Here is a 20,842-nt window from a genome sequence, read left to right as displayed (position 1 = left end):
TACCATGTTAACTAGCACAATTAATGTTACAAAAAAAAAAAGAACGATATCATAAATGGTAAATTGCTTTAAGGTAATATATATATATATATATATATATATATATATATATATATATATATATATATATATATATATATATATATATATATATATCTTCTTTCAACAACTCGGCCGTCTCCCACCTAGGCAGGGTGACCCAAAAAGAAAAAATCCCCAAAACGAAAATACTTTCATCATTCAACATTTTCACCTCGTTCACACATAATCACTGTTTTTGCAGAGGCGCCCAGATACAACAGTTTAGAAGCATATATAAAGATACAATATAAAAGTGACCTGAAATAATTACAACATCAGGGCCCCAATTATATATATACCATCATATTACACATCCCTCCAAACTGCCAATATCCCAAACCCCTCCTTTAAAGTGCAGGCATTGTACTTCCCATTTCCAGGACTCAAGTCAGGCTATATAAAAATAACCGTTTTCCTGAATCCCTTCACTAAATATTACCCTGCTCACACTCCAACAGCTCGTCAGGTCCCAAAAACTATTCGTCTCTATTCACTCCTATCTAACACGTTCATGCACGCTTGCTGGAAATCCAAGCCCCTCGCCCACAAAACCTCCTTTACCCCCTCCCTCCAACCTTTTCGAGGAAGACCCCTACCCCACCTTCCTTCCCCTACAGATTTATACGCTCTCCATGTCATTCTACTTTGATCCATTCCCCCTAAATGACCAAACCACCTCAACAATCCCTCTTCAGCCCTCTGACTAATACTTTTATTAACTCCACACCTTCTCCTATTTTCTACACTTCGAATTCTCTGCATAATATTTACACCACACATTGCCCTTAGACAGGACATCTCCACTGCCTCCAACCGCCTCCTCGCTGCTGCATTTACCACCCAACCTTCACACCCATATTAGTGTGTTGGTACCATTATACTTTCATTCATTCCCTTCTTTGCCTCCATTGATAACGTTTTTTGTCTCCACATATACCTCAATGCACCACTCACTTCCTTTTCCTCATCAGTTCTATGGTTAACGTCATCCTTCATAAACCCATCCGCTAACACATCAACTCCCAAATATCTGAAAACATTCAATTCTTCCATACTCCTTCTCTTAAATGTGATATCCAATTTTACTTTATCTAAATCATTTGATACCTTCACCACCTTATTCTTATTTGTGTTCACTTTCAACTTTCAACCTTTACACATCCTCCCAAACTCGTCCACTAACCTTTGCAACTTTTCTATATAATCACCCATAAGCACAGTATCACCAGCAAAAATAAATTGTATCAACTCCCATTTTGTATTTTATTCCCAATATTTTAATCCCACCCCCCTCTCCACAATACCCTAGCATTTACTTCTTTTACAACCCCATCTATAAATATATTAAACAACCATGGTGACATTACACATCCCTGTCTAAGACCAACTTTTACCGGGAAGTAGTCTCTCTCTATTCTACACACCCTAACCTGAGCCTCACTATCCTCATAAAAACTCTTTACAGCATTTAGTAACTTACTACCTATTTCATATACTTGCAACATCTGTCACATTGCTTCCCTATCCACTCTCTCATACGCCTTTTCTAAATCCATAAATGCAATGAAAACTTTCCAATCTTCATCTAAATACTGTTCACATATATGCTTCAATGTAAACACTTGATCTACACATCCCTACCCACTCTAAAACCTTCTTGCTCATCCACAATTCTACATTCTGTCTTACTTCTAATTCTTTCAATAATAACTCTACAGTACACTTTTCCTGGTATACTCAGTAAACTTATTCCTCTATAATTTTTACAATCTTTTTGCCCCCCTTCCCTTTATCTAAAGAAACTATACATGCTCTCTGCCAATCCCTAGGTACCTTCCCTTCTTCCATACATTTATTAAACAAAAATACCAACCACTCCAACACTATATCCGCCCCTGCTTTTAACATTTCTGTCATGATCTCGTCAGTTCCTGGTGCTCTACCCCCTTTCATTCTAAATAATGCCTCACTCACCTCCCCCACACTTACATCCTGCTCTTCATCACTCCTAAAAGATGTTATACCTCCCTGGCCAGTGCATGAAATAACCGCCTCTTTTTCTTCGTCGACATTTAAAAGTTCCTCAAAATATTCCCGCCATCTACCCAATACCTCCAGCTCCCCATCTACTAACTCTCCTACTCTGTTTTTAACTGACAAATCCATTCGTTCCCTATGTTTTGTTAACTGGTTTATCTCACTCCAATTTTTTTTTCTTCTTTTCATTAAAATTTCTTGACACTGCCTCTCCCACTTGATCATCTGCTCTCCTTTTGCACTCTCTTCACCTTTCTTTTACTCTCCATATACTCTGCTCTTCTTATAACACTTCTTTGAAAAAACCTCTCATAAGCTACCTTTTTCTCTTTTATCATTCTCTTCATCATTCCACCAATCACTCCTCTTTCCTCCTGCACCCACCCATCTACAGCCACAAACTTCTGCCCCACATTCTAATTCTGCATTTTTAAAACTATTTCAACCCTTTTCAACCCCTCCCACTACTCATCTTTGCACTAGCCCTCCTTTCTGCCAATAGCTGCTTATATCTCACCCTAACTTCCTCCTTAGTTTATACACTTTCACCTCTCTCTTACTCGTTGTTGCCATTTTCCTTTTGTCCCATCTTCTTCTTACTCTAACTGTAGCTACTACTAAATAATGATCCGATATATCAGTTGCCCCTCTATAAACATGTACATCTTGGAGCCTACCCATCAACCTTTTATCCACCAATACATAATATGACAAATACTTTCATTATGTGATATATCGTACCTCGTATACTTATTTATGCTCTTTTTCATAAAATATGTATTACTTATAACCAAACCTCTTTCTACACATAGCTCAATTAAAGGCTCCCCATTTTCATATACCCCTGGCACCCCAGATTTATCTACTACTCCTTCCACAACATTTTTACCCATTGAAATCCCGAACCACACGTACTCTCACACTTGGTTCAAAACTCCCCACGCACTCAACATTTCCCCAAATCTCTCTCCTTCAGTAGTAGGTCCTCTAACAGAGACTGTATTGTACCTGCTAGAGTGTCGTCATCCAGGTACCAGATATTGAACTCGCTGCACAAGCTGGAAGTTAGTTATCTTACCGCCAAGCGAAGAAAAATGGAGTGGGTCACCCTGCTGAACACCCTCTGATGAGGGAATTTCATGTACGCCAAACAAAAGAATTGAGGGTTTGCTCTAGCCAGCTGAAATGAAGGGAAAAAGACTAGGGAACCGATCCTGAACAGCTGGCAAGACCACATCTCTTTTCGCCATGTTAAAAGCATTTCTAAAGTCTAGTTTGACAACGGCTTTGTCTTCTGGTAGGTCCCTGGTGTAGTCCATTGCTGCATGAGTGGCAGCTCATGCAGCAAGAGAGAGAGAGAGAGAGAGAGAGAGAGAGAAATATCATCAATTACAATTCAGAAAAGGACAAAGAAACATATTCAACCAAGAATATGGTGTTTCTACCTTACCATGAGAACCTTCTTGATATACTTTCTCTTCTTTACTATTTTAAAAATCAAAGTTGTATTTATAAATCTTGATACAGTAAAAAAAAAATTATTAAGAATTTTCCCAAAAATACTGATGGCCCTGTTTATAAGATTTCTTGTAAAAATGGAATAAAGTTTATTATGGTCAAACTGAAAAAAAGCCTTGAATTAAGACTAGGGATCCCAGGGCAGTTAGTTTTGTATTCCAGCGACTCAGTGCTGCGATTCAGAGGGGCTATGCCTGTTGTATGCTGGATACGGGCCCCAGCTCTGAGAAGCTGGAAGAGATTTTCGCATTGTAATCTGTAATAAACACGTAATAATATGCACATGAAATATATCCCTCAGACCTCATGTATTGTATATGTCATCTTTGTAACAGCAACGTATTATTTTAAAACCTTGTGTACAACATTATGTAATAAAATATACCTACTAGTATAAAAATGAAAAGATGAGGTGGTAGGGGAAGTGGAATATTTAAATGGCTTCAGGAAGAAATCCAAATATTCTTCCTGGAAGCCTTTTTATCCACTTCTCCGAAGTTATGGGTCCCATAATTTGCATCATAGGTGGACCCCACAACAAATATGTTTATTATTATTATTATTATTGTGGGGAGCGCTAAACCCGTAAGGATTATATAACGCCTGTGAGGGTAAGGGATGGAAGGCATTCATACTTAATTCAGGGAACTGGAGCACAGTTCCAATTCCTAAACTAAAGAGCCCCTCATCAGCATTAAGGAACCTCCCTTAAGGGAACAACATCAATGAAATATAGCATTAGAATTGGACAATAATTTAGGGCTCTACTGATTTTCGAAAGGTCGAGAATGTTGTGTCAGGCAGGTTCATGGTTGAAAGAACTAGAATTGAATCAAATTTCATTAAAAATAGTACTGATTTCAATATGAGTATTCGTTCAGGGTTATGTAAAGTAGATTGGTTTATAACATATAAAATTTGTGAGGAGTTTAAGCTACTCAATTTTTTTTTACATACCCTGTGACCTGGCCAGACCTGCACTACACTCCCACACTCGGTGGGACGAGTCACGTGTGAGGTCATATGTAAAGTGAAATCTCAGTCTTCTGTTCTCCTATTATTTTTTACTATTCCTTGATAATATGAGAAATCACGAAAGCTCTTGGAATTTCACTATTTTTTCACCGTGGTTATAAAAACTTGCAAATGTTTCATCAAATGTGCTAGTTAGTCCTTTTAGGGTCTACTTCCAAGATCTTTTCTGTGTCCTTATGCTCTTGAATGGCTATGGGGTGTACTATAAAGTAGCCCCTATCATCCAGAGGGTGGATACAGCAAGTGGTAGCCAAGTGGCAGCAGCAACGAGCTCTCAATCGTCATTACTCTAGCACACAACTTTTGTTTCTTTCATGGAATGAAAAGAGCTGTTTGAGGTTAATGAATATTTAAATTTTTCCTTCCACCAATCTTGTTAAATAATTCATTAATTTAATACATTTGAATATGAATGTTCAGTTCCACCTTGTAAATGTTTGATCCTTGGCGGGTAGCCGACCTCACTCGAGCCAGTCTTTTGTTTTCTCCAAGGATAGAAAAAAACAAACATGATTTATCGGTCCACTCAACAGGGTCATCACCTGACACGGGTCTTTGTCAATAATCCCCACTCAGTAATTCCAGCATTGTAACGGGGGTCCAGCGAGACAGGGGGCCTGAAGTAGGGTAGCCATTAGTCCTTTCACGAGGCAAAGCAGAGGGATCGCTGGCTTACCTATCAGATTCTGTGGTCTGAGAGAATATCAACCAAAAGACAGAATAATACCCTTAACACCACAATTTACGTATGTCTTCGTATGAAAAAGTAGAGCACTGAGATTTTGACCTGAAGTGTGTCTTAGCACACTGCATTAAAGCAACACATTTTTAAACTTATCAGTTCAATTGACAGTAACGGAGAACAGTAGATATAAATCTGTAGACTACTTCTGATATTTCTTATTAGGCATACACTACTCTTTATGTTAATATATATTTTTAACATTTTTCTGCAGATATCTTTGAATGCAAAGCTTCAGTTATTTGTCTTCATCAACGCCGACGAGTGGTGACACGCATGGTTAAAATGATAATTCAACAACGTAGACTTATGATACTGATGGATGCAACACAATCATGATAAACATATGACTTAACAAATGTGTATAGTGTTTCTCCGTTCTAGACAAAACTAGAAGCCAGAGTTAAAAACGTTAATAAAAGGAATGGGGGATTTGTCATTTTGTCATGTTCTGAAGGCACAGCGGCATTGCTATGCCTCTTCATTAGGCCATAATGGTAAGTTAATTCATTGTAAACTACTAGTAAAGTTAAACATCTATGCTTGTGTTTGAGACAGTTAAGTTTGACTAGGCATATATTCGTAAGGAGTATAAAATACATCAACTGTAGGCCTCAAGTTGGTGACATTGTTCCCAAAGCAGGCCCACAAAGGGTTTGAATCTTGGGCACTGAGGCAATCGAGTTTCAGGTCTTTAAGTGAGACGTATGCCACACAGTGCAACAAATGTGTGCGATAATCCAGGAACTTATTCAACCACAAGACTTTAAACCATAATGTTTTGGTGCAGTGGCTCATTCAGTCAGACGCGGTATTAATCCTGCTCAAAGACTATTAAGACTGAAAAATTTCGCCACCATAAGCTTCAGCGAGGAACCTTGGAGGACCGCTCACTATACATGTAAGCTCCCTTTCATTGAAGCACTCCAGATTAGTCAGCAATAATCTCAGCAGTGTTAGAAAATTGTGTAATTGTAGTAAACCTGATTCAGGTATTTGCTGAATTGTCTGAGGAGGGAGCTGTTAGCCTGGGCCTTGTGCTAGTCATGTCAGTATACATCAGTGTAGTATACAGCAGTTTACACTTAGTGGTAAGTGTTGCATATTTATATTAAGCGTGCATCTATATACAATCTGACACAGCCCAGCCGGGAAGGTCTGTTCACTACCATAAGCTTAGATATTGATGGCTGGCGTTAAGGGTGGATTTTGAATGACATAATTGTTAATAAGCTAGTGTCAGAGTCTTTTTCCACGCCTCTGATCCTTCAGAACGTAGAGATATAAAGAGACCTAAGATAGAACCAGCGACTAGTTATCTCTAGCGTAGTCACTAGTAAGCATTAAGATAAAAATAAGAATTCGTTCTGATTTTTAACCCTATAGGGTTAGCCACCCAAGATAACCTAAGAAAGGCAGTGCGTCATCGAGGACTGTCTTATTTCCATTGGAGTCTTCGATCATGTCCCCCAGGATGCGACACACACCAGTCGACTAACACCCAGGTACCTATATGCTGCTAGGTGAACAGGACAATAGGTGTAAGGAAACACGTCGAAATGTTTCACCCCGCCTGGAACTGAACCCGGGCCCTCCGCGTGTGAGGCGAGAGCTTTGTCAGCCAGGCCACGAGGCATTGATCGTTCATTAATAATCCTTAATCAAGCACGAAACTGTCGTAGGACGTTTTGTACACAGTGAAACTAGCATGTTACTAGCATGAACCATATACTAAGCACCAATTAGCTTAGTATATGGTTCAAGATGATGGCTATTTGAAATCGTTAAGAATGCCCTGCAACTGTCCTGTGGGGTGCGCCAGTAGAATGGGCAATGTGGCTGCTACTCACCCAGCAGACAACTAACACCGCGGTCTCTGGTTGTTTGTAAACAAAGTACGAGTTCAGCCCAGGCTACAAGACTGAAGCAGCATTCGTTTTTGGTTTTGCTTTTACTGAATTCAGCAGTGGGTTATTATGAGCTTAAGGTGTAGGCAGCTTGTGACTCGTGTACTGTTACAGACGTATGTTTTTTTTATTGTCTGTACCTGTGCAGTTCTGGAGTACGGGTCATGTGTTATTTAAGGCTTCAGCTGGAGTAGTGGTGATCAAGCAACAATCTGTCTCAGCTGCATTGATCGAGATTCATACTGAAGAATTGAGACAAGATTGATGGGCTGATCACATCGACTCCAGGCTGAGGGACTGATTACCTCACACTCCTCATCTTCTTATACCTCCCTGCTTTGTATTGGACTGATGAAGCCACTGTGTGGCGAAACGTTTCTTCAATAAAGATTCCCATATGTTGCATAAGTGTCTCAATTTTTCAACTTGTCGGCTTTCAAAACCATTCATCACGAGATTTATATTACAGTCGTAACGTAAGCTGTCAATAACACTATTTGTTCAGTCTCCATACAGAAGTGATAAGTCGCTGTACCGGATAAACAGTACAGTTAGGGTTTCATTGGATAACAGTAGTGGCGCTCTCTCTACGAAACAAGGTCAGGTCACCAGGTCAGTTAATGTCTGTGAAGTGTTGATCAAGGAAATTCCAGTGGATTTCTTAGAATTAGAAGTTATTATTGGATTAAAGGAAATCAGTCAACAGGCTTACATAGCCGCTTATGAATACCTGGAACAGCAACTGCTTGACCTCAAGGATAATACCACATTTAAAGAGGCTTAAGACCTAAGCTCAGGACCAGTTTGGTGAAAGACAAGATCTTGTATTTAACGCTTGTTGGACAGGAAAATGCTCTAATTTGTTAGGTAAAAGGACACACGTGCAACTAATGTAACATTTTATTGTGGTAACGTTTCGTTCTCCAGGAGCGTTGTCTACCTACTGGAGAAGCCCCTAGAGAGCGAAACGTTGCCACAATAGCTGCACATGCGTCCTTTTACCTGACATAATGTTACATTTATTACAAATGCTATAATTAACGCAACGCAGGATCCACCGGGCAATAATCAAGCAACTCAGCTGCTGCTGAGTCAGCCCCAACTGATGTTGTCAACATATAATGGAAAGAGCTGTGAAGAGTTCCGTAATAGTTTTAAATCTCTTATTGACACACTTTAGTTGAGTCCTCAACTAAAGGATGTCAGTAAAGGTATCAACTTAAAATCTTATCAAAGCACTCGTCATAACTGGTGCCAATTTCAAGCATACTGTAGAAGTCTCGGAGACTAATCATTGTGATAAGGATCAGATTACTGCCAAACCTACATATAGGATACCTGAGCTGGCCTCACCTTCCCATTGCTTGCATAATTTGCAGACGTTCGAACTGCTCTGGACAACAGTTACCTGACAGGCTGATGAAAAGGCTGACGCAGTGGTCGAAGAGTTTTTAATCTGGACAAATGGAAAGTATTACAAATATTAAGCAAGAGTATAAATTACTTGGAAACACGTCAAGACCTCTTATCGGAGCGTTAGAGGTAATGACTGGCGTTCAGTCCATTCATTTAGAGGAAACTGCCCTCTAAGACAAATGAATTTTTTAATCTGAAAATTGAGAAGCGCCTTTTTACCTGTGAAGAAATTAACCAGGGTCTGAAACAGAATGTGTCTTGCATGTAAGCACACGTTTGTGAGACTAAACTTCTGCCTAATTAATCTCAACTCAAAGTTTTCCCTATGAAAGCTTCTCCTATCAGTAAGACGCTAACTGACGACTATAGTCTCGTGGACGCTTATCAAGCTGTCGACAAGGATAACAAGAATAAGACATCCAGGAAACTCCAACCATGTACTCACAGCAGTAAAGGTTTTGTCATCAATGCATATCAATCATACTGGAAATGAGTGTAACGTGAAATATCTGAAATGTTTTAAGAGCCGAGGTGATCATAGGACCGTTTTGTGCAGTGGTGAACAGACTACCATTGGTAACGGGAATAAGCAGATTACAACTCTTAACTGTGACTACTAAAACTCAAGAAGCTCAGAGCTTAGTGTTCAATGCCATACAAAAAGGAAGTGCTCAGAGTTCGGCACTTTGCGCCACAGAAAACTAAGCTCTATAACGAGCAGGACATCACAGCAGCGTTATTTACTCTAGCTATCCCCTAGCCTCACGCTTCATTGCCAGTAACATGTCTCGCACTACTTAATGGGTCATGCAAAACCATCACTATTACTCTGATCTAGGCTCCAAGAGATCTTTTATACTTGGAAGCAAGCTGACTTAACTAAGCAGTAAACCTATCTACAAAATGCATCTTGATATTGCTGCTTTTCTTGAGTCCTGGTAAGCGGCCATACCACACAGGGAAGCTCAGTGTTTTCCTTGGGGACCAGCACAAGACGATTCATGGTGCAGTTGTGGATCAACTGTCTGTAACCGTAAAAATAAGAGGGTTGCAAAATACCATTGTTGCCCTGTGGATGTCTCTCTCCTCACACACTAAGTGTCCGTGGTTCAATCCCCGGCATGGGCATGGGGATGTTTCCTTATATTTGTTGTTCTTGTTCACCTAGCAGTAAGTAGGTACCTGGGAGTCAGTCGACTGCTGTGGGTCGAATCCTGAGGGACAAGACTGAAGGACCCCAGCGGCAATAAGACAGACAGTCCTCGATGACGCACTGACTTTTTCTGGGTTATCCAGGGTGGCTAACCCTCCCCCGGGTTAAAAATTCGAGCAAAACGTATCTTATGACGACGCTGCATGACTTAACTAGTCATACGGCTGCATGACTAGTTAATGGTACAAATAGGACGGAGGTATTACTGTAAGTTTCAGTCTCCTATGTGCGGGTTATATGCGGTATTGTGCTGTCTTGTTCTTCATTGTGGACCTGACTGGCCTTGACCTCCAGTCAGGTGGTGTCGGCCATAACGATCTGGTCACTGCCAGTTATTTTTTACATCAGTTTTATGTAGGAAATAGTAACGATAAATAACGCTTCTCTACTGACTAGGGAAGATAGTCAGTAGTCCGGACAGTGTCTGTATGATCTTTTCCCGAGTTATCTCCTGGCGCTGAGCGATCTCCTTTCTCAGAGGCATCTCCTCTCTATCATCCCTGCTCCAACTCCTCGGATCAATAACACCAGCATTCCATTTCCTCGGATCCACTTTTTAGAGGCTGCCAAATTTTTCTAATTTTCTAATTTTTTTATTTTTTTCCAATTTAGAGTCTATCCAAAGAGCGGTCGGGTCGAGTTCTAGGTCCTGGCTCAAGGCCATATATGCTCCAACTCCATGTTCCATTTCCTTGCATTAAGCTTTCAGGGACTGCCAAATTTTTAAATTTTCAATTTTTTTTCAATTTTTTCCTTTTCTCGGTCTATCCCAAGAACGGTCGGGTTGGGTTTCAGCTTGCTCCGTTTCCTCGGATCAAGTTTACCATTCATATGTAAGTAAATGAAGTGTATCTATCCTAGAGTTGAATGTTATGTAAGCAAATTTTGTCTTAAAATAATATTGATTTAAGGATATTTTTACAATAATCGTAGTGAACAAATTTAAGCGACATAAGGTTGTATTACATCTCCTGGGCCTATAGCTCCTGGTAGGCCTTACCACCCACAATTGATTACAAGAATACAGAGGTGAAAATTAAACTCCCTGGATAACACAATTTTTGTTGCTAAACACTCATGGGTCTCACATATGTCGTATTACAGCTCTTGGGTCTCACATTTCATATTCAATAAAGAGGCGAAATCATTACACAAAATAATTTTTACAAATTTTATTTATGCATAATACATTACAACAAAACAACACACAAAAGTTTATAATACGATATACAGATTTAGGATAAACCAAAATGTATTCTTTCTCCTCTTTCTATATGTTCTTCTTACAAAGAAATTTTGTGTATTGTGTTGTTGATCCTCCTCCTGGGATGACCACAACACTCCGGGGGATGAAGGTGTTTCTCCGGAATACTTTATAGATGTTACGTTGAGAGGTGACGATGGCGTTACCTCAGAATAAATTATTAATGAAATATCACGTCGACATCTTTTACTTGGTTTCTGGAAATAATCCCAATAACTTTCTTTTTCTCTCGAGTTATGCATGAAATATTCACCATCACAACACACACACACTTCTGGCAGTAGCAGCAGCAGTAGCAGCAGAAGCAGTAGCAGCAGCAGCAGCAGCAGCAGTAGCAGCCACAGCAGCAGCAGTAGAAGCATTAGCAGCAGCAGTAGCAGCAGCAGCAGCAGCAGTAGCAGCAGCAGCAGCAGCAGCAGCAGCAGTAGCAGCAGCAGTAGCAGCAGCAGCAGCAGCAGCAGGAGCAGCAACAATAGCAGCAGCAGCAGTAGCAGCAGCAGTAGCAGCAGCAGCAGCACCAGCAGTAGCAGCAGCAGCAGCACCACCAGCAGTAGCAGAAGCACCAGCAGTAGCACCAGCAGTAGCAGCAGCAGCAGTAGCAGCAGCCACAGCAGCAGCAGCAGAGGCAGCACCAGCAGTAGCAGTAGCTGCAGCAACAGTAGCAGTAGCAGAAGCAGCAGTAGCAGCAGCAGCAGCAGTAGCAGCAGCAGCAGCAACACCAGCAGCCAGCAGCAGTGGCAGCGGTGTAACGCAGCGGCGGTGATGGCAACAGCGGCAGCGGCGGCAGCAGCGGCGAAGTGGCACCAGCGGCGGTGGCAGCGGCGGCAGCGGTGGCAACTGGCAGCGGTGCGGCAGCACCAGCACCAGCAGCGAGTGGCAGCGGCGGCTGTGGCAAAGCAGTAGCAACCTTGTAGCACCAGCACCAGCACCAGCACCAGCGGCGGCGGCAGCAGTGGCAGCAACAGCGGCGGCAGCAGTGGCAGCACCGGCAGCAGCGGCAACAGCAGCAGCAGCAGTAGCACCAGCGGTGGCAGCACCAGCAGTGGCAGCAGCAGCGGCAGCAGAGCAGCAGCATCGGTAGCAGCAGCATCAGCGGTGGCAGCGGCGCCAGCGGTAGCAGCGCCAGCAGCGGCAGCCGGAAGTAGCGCCAGCGGCGGCAGCGGCGCAAGCGGCGGCGCAGCGGTGGCAGCATCCGAGCAGAGAAGCCAGGAAGCAGCCATCGGCAGCGGTAGCGGGACGGCAGTAGTAACAGCAGCGGCGGTAGCGGCGGCAGCGGCGGCGCCGGCAGCGGCAGTGGCAACGGCTGCGGCGGTGGCGGCAGCAGCGGCAGCGGCAACCGGTACCAGCAGTACCAGCGGTGGCAGCGGCACTAGCGGCAGCGGTGGCAGCGCCAGCCGGTGCTTGGCAGGGCAGTCGCGGCGGTAGCAGCAGCGGCGGTGGCAACGGCGGCAACAGTGGTAGCAGCACCAGCGGCGGTGGCAGCGGCGGCAGTGGCAGCGGCGCCAGCGGTGAAGCAGCGGTGGCAGCGGCGGCGGCGGTGGCAGCGGCAGCGGCAGGCAGCGGCGGCAGCGGCAGCCGGCGGTGGCAGCAGCGGCGGCGGTGGCAGCGGCAGCGTGGCAGCCAGTAGCGGCAGCGGCAGCAGCGGCACCAGCGCCAGCGGCACCAGCGGCACCAGCGGCAGCGGCACCAGCGAAGCAGCGGTGGCGGCGTATCAAGCAGTGGCAGCAGCGCCAGCGTTGTGGCAGCAGCGGCAGAGTGGCGCCAGCAGCAGCGGCACTGGCAGCGGTGGCAGCCAGCGCCCGGCACTGGCACCAGCGGCGGGGCGGCAGCAGCGGCGGCGGTGTGGAACAGCGGTGGTAACAGCGGCGGCGGTGGCAGCAGCGGCGGTGTGGGCGGCAGCGGCGGCAGCCAGCGCAGTGGCAGCGGCGGCGGTGTGGCGGCAGCCAGGCGGCAGCAGCGGCGGTGGCAGCGGCGGCGGCGCACCAGCGGTGGCAGCAGCACTGGCGGCGGTGGCAGCGGCAGCGGCGGCAGTGGCAGCGGTGGCGGCAGCGGTAGTAGTAGTAGCAGCAGCAACGGCAGCAGTAGCAGCAACGGCGGGTACCAGCAGTAACAGCAGCGAGTGGCAGCAGCAACAGCAGCAGCGGCAGTGGCAACAGTAGCAGCAGCAGCAGTAGTAGTGGCAGCAGCAGCAGCGGCAGCAGTGGCAGCAGGCAGCAGCAGTGCCAGCAGTAACGGCGGCATAGCGGCAGCGGCAACAGCAGCAGCGGCAGCAGCGGCCCGGCGGTAGCGAGCGGCGGCCAGTGGTAGCAGCAGCAGCGGCAGCGGCAGCGGTAGCAGAAACAGCGGCAGCGGCGGTTCGCCAGCGGTAGCGGCACTAGCGGCAAGCGGCAGCGGCAGTAGCCCGGCAGGGTGGCAGCAGCGGCGGTAAGCGGCGGCCTGCGGCGCCAGCAGCACCAGCGGCAGCGGTGGCAGCAACAGCGGCGGCAGCAGCAGTAGCAGCAGCGGCAGCAACAGCGGCAGCAGTAGCGGCGTCAGCGGCAGCGGCGGCAGTGAAGTAACAGCGGCAGCGGCAGCGGCGGCGGCAGTGGCAGCAGCAGCAGCTGGCGGCGGGCCCGGCAGTGGCAACCCGGCGCAGCGGCGGCAGCGGCAGCAGCAGCGGCGGTGGCGGCAGCGGCAGCAGTGGCAGCAGCGGCTGGCAGCAGCGGTGGCAGCGGCAGCAGCACCAGCACCGGCACCAGCGGCAGCGGCGGCAGTAGCAGCAACAGCGGCGGCGGCGGTAGCTGCACCAGCGGCGGCAGCAACGGCAGCGTAACGGTGGCACCAGCGAGTGGCAGCACCAGCAGTCAGCAGCAGCAGCAGCAGCAGAAGCAGCAGCATCGGTAGCGGCAGCATCCTTGATGGCAACCAGCACCAATAGTAGCAGCACCAGCAGCAGGAGTAACCCCGGCAGCAGCAGCGGCAGCAGCAGCAGCACCAGCGAGTAGCAGCGGCAGCAAGGCCGACAGCGCCATCTCGGCAGCAGTAGCGGGACAGCCGGTAGTAACAGCAGCAGCAGTAGCGGCAGCAGCAGCAGCAGCAGCAGCAGTAGCAGCGAGCTGCGGCACGAAGTAGCAACGGCAGCAGCAGCAGCAGCAGTACCAGCAGTAGCAGCAGCACTAGCGGCGGCGGTAGCGGTACCAGCGGTAGCAGCGGAACCAGTCGCGGCGGTGGCAGCAGCGGTGAGTAGCAGCAGCGGCAGCCAGTGAAATGGCGCACCAGCAGCGAGTGGCGGCAGCGGCGGTAGCGGCGGCACCGGCCCGGTCGAGCGGCAGTGGCTGCTGCGGCGGCAGTAGCAGCGGCAGCGGCGGCGGCGGCAGCGGCGGCAGCAGTGGCGACGGCAGCGGCAGCAATGGCAGCGGCAGCAGTGGCGGCGGTGGCAACGGCAGAGCAGCAGCACCCGGCGCCAGCGGCAGCAGCGGCGCCGGCGGCGGCAGCGGCAGCGGTAGCAGCAACAGCGGCGGCAGCAGCAGCGGCACCAGCGGCAACGGCACCGGCGGCGGTGGCGGCGGCAAACAGCGGCAGCGGCGGTGGCGCCAGCGGTGGCAGCGGCAACGGTAGCGGCACCGGTGGCAGCCAGCGGCAGCGGCGGCAGTGGCAGCGGCAGTAGCGGCAGTGGCGGCAGTAGCGGCAGCAGCAGCAGCAGCAGCGGCATTAGCGGCGGCGGCAGGAAGTGGCAGCGGCAAGCAAACAGTGGCAGCAGCGGCAGAGCAGCAGAGCAGCGGCGGCAACAGCGGCAGTGGCAGCGGCGGCAGCGGCGAGTATCCGGCAGCGGTGAGTGGCAGCGGCAGCGCAGTGGCAGTGGCGGCGGCGGCAGCGGCGGTGGCGGTGGCAGCGGCGGCCAGGCAGTGGCAGCAGCGGAAGGGCGGCAACGGCGGCGGCAAAGCGGCTGGTGGCAGTGGCAGCGGTAACGGCAGCTATGGCAGTGGCAGCGGCAGCAACGAGTAGCGGCAGCGCTGGCAGTGGCAGCGGCGGCGGCGGCAGCAGCGGCAGTGGCATCAGCGGCAGCGGCAGTGGCAACGGCAGCGGCGGTGGCATTAGCAGTGGCACCAGCAGCAGCGAAATTGGCGGCGGCAGCGGCAGCGGCGGCGGTCGAGCAGCCCGGCAGCAGCGCCAACCTTGGCGGCGGCAGCGGCAACAGAGCGGTGGCAGCAGCGGCGGTGGCAGCAACCGGTAGCGGCAACGGTTGGCAGTGGCGGCCGAAGCGGCCGGCAGCCGGCCGGCGGTGGCAGCAGCAGCAGCCGGCGGCAGCAGTGGCAACCCCAGCAGCGGCAGCAGCGGCCGGTGGCGGTAACGGTGGCACCAGCGGCAACAGTGGCGGTGGTGGCAGCGAAGCGGCAGCGGTAGCGGCGGTAGCGTGGCATTGGCAGCGGCAGCAGCAGCAGCAGCAGCAGCAGTAGTGAGTAGCAGCAGCAGCAGCAGTAGCAGCAACAGTAGCAGCAGCGATGAAGCAGCAGTGGCAGTGGCAGCGGCAGAGCAGCAGCGCGCCAGTGGCAGCAGCGGCAGCGGCAGCAGCAGCAACAGCAGCACAAGCAGTGGCACCAGCAGGGCGCCAGCGGTGGCACCAGCACCAGCGGAGGCACCGGCAGCGGCGGCGGCAGAGCGGCAGTGGCAGCGGCAGCGGCACCAACACCAGCAGCGGTGGCAGCGGCGCAAGCGGCGGCGGCGGCGGCGGTAGCAGCGGCATTAGCAGCAGCAGCGAGTAGCAGCAGCTACAGCAGCAGCGGTAACGGTAGCAGCGGCAGCGGCAGTGAGCAGCAGCAGAGTAACGGCAATACAGCAGTAGCAGCGGCAGCGGTAGAAACGGTAGCAGCAACACCACCAGCACCAGCGGCGGTAGCAGCAGCGCAAGCAGCGGCAGCAGCAGCACCACCACCACCACCACCAGCACCACCACCGCAAGCGGCACCGGCAGCACCGCAGCAGCGGCGCGGCAGTGGCAGCGGCGGCGGCAACAGCAGCAGTAGCGGCAGCGGCGGCGGTGGCAGCGGCAGCGGCGGCAGTGGGGAGGCAGCGGCGGCGGTGAGACGGCCAGCGGCGGTGGCGGCGGCGGCAGTGGCGGCAGTAGCGGCAGAGCAGCGGCAACGGCAGCGGCAGTAGCACCGGCAGCGGCACAAATGGCAGCGGCGGCAGTGGCAGCGGTGGCGGCGGTGGCAGCGGCGGCAGTGGCGGCGGCAACGGTAGCAGCAGCAGCGGTAGCGGCAGTAGCACGGCAGAAGCAGCAGCAGCAGTGGCAACAGTAGCGGCAGCGGCGGCGGGAGCATCAGTGGCAGTGGCAGTAGCGGCACCAGCACCAGCGGCGGTGGCGGCGGCGGCGGCAGTGGCAGCGGCGGTGGCAGCAGCAGCGGCGGCAGCGGTATCCGGCGGCAGCGGCGGCAGCGGTGCGGCTGCGGCGGCTGGCATCGGTGGCGGCGGCGGTGGCGGCTGCGGCACTAGCAGCAATGGCAGCGGCAGCGGCAGCGGCACCGAAAGCGGTAGCAGCTGCGGCGGCAGCACCAGCGGCAGTAGCGGCAGGCAGCAGTGACAGCCAGCAGCAGCAGCAGTAGCAGTAGCAGTGGCAGCTGTAGCAGCAGCAGCAGAAGCATTATCGCAGCGCAGCGATGCAGTGCAGCAAGCGTGCAACCAGCAGCAGCAGCGCAAGGCTGGGGTCAATGAAGCTAGTGGCGAGCGAGTGCAGCGCGGGCGCGAGCGGCGGCGGCGCAGCTGCCGCGGCGCGGCAGAGCAGCAGGAGCAGCAGCAGTGGCGGCGGCATTAGCAGCAACAGCAGCAGCAACCGCAGTAACAGCAGCAGTAACCTTGGGAGCGGCGCAGCAGCAGTAGCAACAGCAGCAGCAGCAAACAGCAACAACAGCATCGCCAGCAGCAGCAGTAGCAGCAGCAGCAGTAGCGGTGGCAGCAGCAGCAACGGTATCTATGTAGCACCAGCAAGCAACGGACGCAGCTGTGGCAGCAGTGGCGGCGCAGTGGCAGCAGCGGCAACGGTACCAGCGGTAGAAGGCTGCAGCGGCTGTAGCCACCCAGCGGCAGCCGGTGGCAGCAGCGACGGCCAGCGGTAGCAGCAGCAGCAGCGGCAGTAGCAGCAGCAGCGGCAGTGGCGGCAGCAGCAGCAGCCGGTAACCGGCAGCGGCCAGCAGTGGCACCAGCGGCGGTAAGCGGCGCTGGCGGTAGCGGTAGCGGTGACGGTAGCAGCCGGCGGCGGCGGTAGCAACGAGTAGCAACGGTGGCGGGAAGCGGCAGCGGCATCAGTGGCAGCGGTAGCAGTGGCAGCAGCAGCACCAGCAGCAGCAACGGCAGCAGCAGAGCATTAGCAGCGCAAGACAATAGCAGCACCAGCCCAGTAGCGGCTGCACGGGCAACAGCAACTGGCAGCAGCAGCAGCAGCAAGCATTCGCGGCAGCAGTAGCCGCGTGGCAACGGTAAAGCGGCAACCAGTGGCAGCGGCGGCAGCGGCGCTAGCAGCGGCGGCGGCACTAGCAACGGCACCAAGCACCAGCGGCGGCTGGCAGCGGCGGAAGCGGTGCCAGCCAGTGGCAGCAGCGGCAGCGGCAGTCAGCGGCGGCGGCAGCGGCGGCAGTGGCGGCGCGAAGCGGTAGGCAGCAGCAGCGGCGGTGGCGGTGGCGGCAGCTACGCCAGCGGCGACAGCAGCAACAGCAAAACATTAGCGGCAGCGGCGGTGGCGGCTGGCAGCTGTAACAGCAAGCAGCAGCAGCAGCACCAGCAGCAGTAGCGGCCCGGCGGCGGTAGCGGCAGTAGCGGCGGTACTTGGCGGCGGCGTGATGGCAACGGCGGCGGCTGTGGCGGCAGCGCAGCGGCGGCGGCAGCAGCAGCAGCATCGGTAGCAGCAGCACCAGCGGTGCAGCAGCGGCGGCGGTAGCGGCCGGCAGCGGCGGTGGCAGCGGCGGCGGCGGCGGCGGCAGTAGCGGCAGCAGGAGGCAGCAGCGGCAGCAGCGGCGGCAGTGGCACCGGCAACGGCAGCGGCGGCGGCCGGTAGAGCGGCATCGGTGGCAGCGGCAACGGGGTAGCAGCAGCACCAACAGTAGCAGCAGCAGTAGCAGCAGCGGCAGTAGCAACGGTAAGCAGCAGCAGCATCGGTAGCAGCACCAGCGGTGCCGGCGGCAGTGGCAGCGGCGGCGGCAGCTGTGAAGCAGCATCGGTAGCAGTAGACACCAACGGTAGCAGCAGCGGCGGCAGCAGTAGCAGCAACAGCAGTAGTAACAGCAGCAGCAGTAGCGGCGGCGCCGCTGGCACCGGCAGCGCGGCGCAGCAGTGCAGCAGCGGCGGTGGCAACAGCACCAGCGGCGGCAACGGCAGCGGCGGCAGCAGCAGCGGTAGCAAGCAGGGCGCTTGGTAGCAGCTGCGGCGGCAGCAGTAGCACCAGCAGTAACAGCAGCAGCGGCAGGGTGGCAAGAAGCAGTGGCAGCAGCGGCAGCAGCGGCAGCAAACAGTGGCGGTAGTAGTGGCAAGAGCAGCAGTGGCAGCGGCGGCGGTGGCGGCAGCAGTAGCGGCAGCAGTAACACCAGCGGCAGCGGCAGCAGTAGTAGCAGCAGCGGCAGCATCGGTGGCGGCAACAGCAACAGCGGCAGCGGCACCAGCGGCGGTGGCAGCAGCGGCACCAGCGGTGGCAGCACCGGCGGCAGCAGCGGCAGCGGCGGCAGCAGCGATGCGCAGCAGCAGCAGCAGCCAGTAGCTGCAGCACCAGCGGCGGCAGCCCGGCGGCAGTGGCAGTGGCGGCTGAGTATCGGCGGTGGCAGCGGCAGCGTTAGCGGCAGCGGCAGCTGCGGCAACGGCGCAGTAGCAGCGGCGGCGGTAGCAGCGGCGGCGGCAGCAGCAACGGCAACCAGGAAGCAACAGCGGCGGCGACTAATGGCAGCAGCACCGGCGTCAGCAGCAGCAAGCGGTAATTGGCGGCAGCAGCGGTGGCAACCCAACGGCAGCATCGGTGGTGAAAGCGGCAGCGGCAGCAGCACCAGCCAGTGGCAGCAGCGGCATCGGGGGCGGCAGCGGCGGTGGCAGCGGCGGCAGGCAGTGGCGGCGGCGGCGGCAGCGGCGGCGGCAGAAGCAGCATCGGCAGCGGCAACGGCGGCAGTGGCAGCGGCAGCGGCGGCGGTATCGGCGGCGGTGACGGCGGCGGTGCCCAGTGCGCGGCGGAAACGGCAGCAGTGGCAGCAGCGGCAGGCAGTGGCGGCAGCGGCAGCGGCGGCAACCGGCGAAGCCGCGGTAGCGGCAGCGGTAGCGGCAGCAGTAGCACCAGCAGCGGCAGCGGCAGCAGTGGTAGCAGCAAGACAGCAGCGGCAGCCGGCAGCCCGGCCAGTGCGGCGCCGGCAATGGCAGCAGTGGCAACGGCAGCCCAAGCGGCAGCGGCGCCGGCAGAAGTGGCAGCAGCGGCAGGGCACCAGCAGCGAGCAGCAGCAGCAGCAGCAGCGACGGCAGCAGTAGCAGCGGCAGCGGCAGTGTAGCACAGGGCAGCAGCGCCAGCGGTGGCAGCAGTGGCAGCCCGGCAACGGCGGCAGCTGCGGCTTTCACGCGGCAACAAGAGCAGCCAGTAGCAACGAGCGGCAGCGGCAGCAGCAACGCGTAGCAACAGCAGCAGCATCAGCGGTAGCGGGAACCGGCAAGCGTACCAGCAGCGGTAGCAGGCAGCGGCAGCAGTGGCAGCGGCACCAGCAGCAGCGGCGGCGGTGATCGTGGCGGCGGCTGCGGCGGCGGCAAGCGGTAGCAGCGGCAGCCGGTGGCAGCGGCGGCGTGGTGCCTGTAGCACCACCTGGCAGCAGCGGCGGTAGCGGCAGCGGCCCGTAGTGAAGCAGCGGCAGTGAACAGCAACAGCGGCGGCGTGTGGCAGCAGCGGCCCCAGCGGTGCAGCGGCACCTGCGGCAATGGCACCAGCGGCGGCGGTGGCAGCGGCAGCAGCTGCGGCGACGGCAGCCAGAGCGGCCGGCGGCAGGATGGTGGCGGCAGCAGGTGGCGGTGGCAGCAGCAGGCAGCCGGCAGCGGCGGTGGCAGCGGCGGCAGCGGCGGCGGCGGTGGCAACGGCGGCAGCGGCGGCGGTGGTAGTAGCAGCAACAGCGGCAGCAGCGGTGGCAGCAGCGGCGGTGGCAACTGGCGCAGCCGGTGGCAGCGGCGGTGGCGGTGGCAGTGGCAGCGGTGGCGGTGGCAGCGGTAACGGCAGCAGCGACGGCGGCGGCAGAGCAACAGCGGCAGCGGTGGCAGCGGCACCAGCGGTAGCCGGCGGCGGCGGTGGCAGCGGCAGTGGCGGCAGCAGCCGGCACCAGTAACGGAGACGGCATCGGCGGTAGCGGCGGTGGCAGCGGCACCGTAATCGCGGCGGCAGCATCAGCGGCAGCAGCGGCGGTGAGACGGCAATGAGCGAGTAGCAGCAGCGGCGGCGGCAGCGAAACGGCATCAACAGCAGCAACGGCAGCGGTGGCGGCGGCGGCAGCGAAGCAGCAATTATCGGCAGCAGTGGCGCTTGGCGGCAGCGGCGTGGCAGCAGAAGCAGCAGCGGTAGCAGCAGCAGAGCAGTAGCAGCAGCAGCAGCGGCAGCAGCAGCAGCGGTATCGGCAGCGGTGGTGGCAGCAGCAGCGGTGGCAGCGGAA

General features: G+C 54.0%; 2 protein-coding genes across 2 annotated transcripts in view; one reads left to right on the top strand and one right to left on the bottom strand.

Annotated features, from left to right (window-relative positions):
• The window catches only part of Gpa2 (Glycoprotein hormone alpha 2), a gene marked incomplete in the record, with an annotated part of 845,288 nt that overhangs the window by 275,991 nt on the left and 548,455 nt on the right, over positions 1–20,842 (top strand).
• LOC138853646 (pneumococcal serine-rich repeat protein-like) overlaps positions 19,842–20,842 on the bottom strand; it is a gene marked incomplete at its 5' end in the record, with an annotated part of 3,405 nt that continues 2,404 nt past the window's right edge. The window contains 2 exons of the mRNA XM_070091650.1: positions 19,842–19,943; positions 20,011–20,842. The exon at positions 20,011–20,842 is cut by the window's right edge and continues 95 nt beyond it. Of these exons, the coding sequence (XP_069947751.1) occupies positions 19,842–19,943; positions 20,011–20,842 (934 nt within the window). The remainder of the gene's footprint in view (positions 19,944–20,010) is intronic.

The sequence above is a fragment of the Cherax quadricarinatus genome, chromosome 36 (assembly GCF_038502225.1).
Source record: "Cherax quadricarinatus isolate ZL_2023a chromosome 36, ASM3850222v1, whole genome shotgun sequence".
Lineage (NCBI taxonomy): Eukaryota > Metazoa > Arthropoda > Malacostraca > Decapoda > Parastacidae > Cherax > Cherax quadricarinatus.
This window is presented reverse-complemented; position numbering and strand designations above follow the sequence as displayed.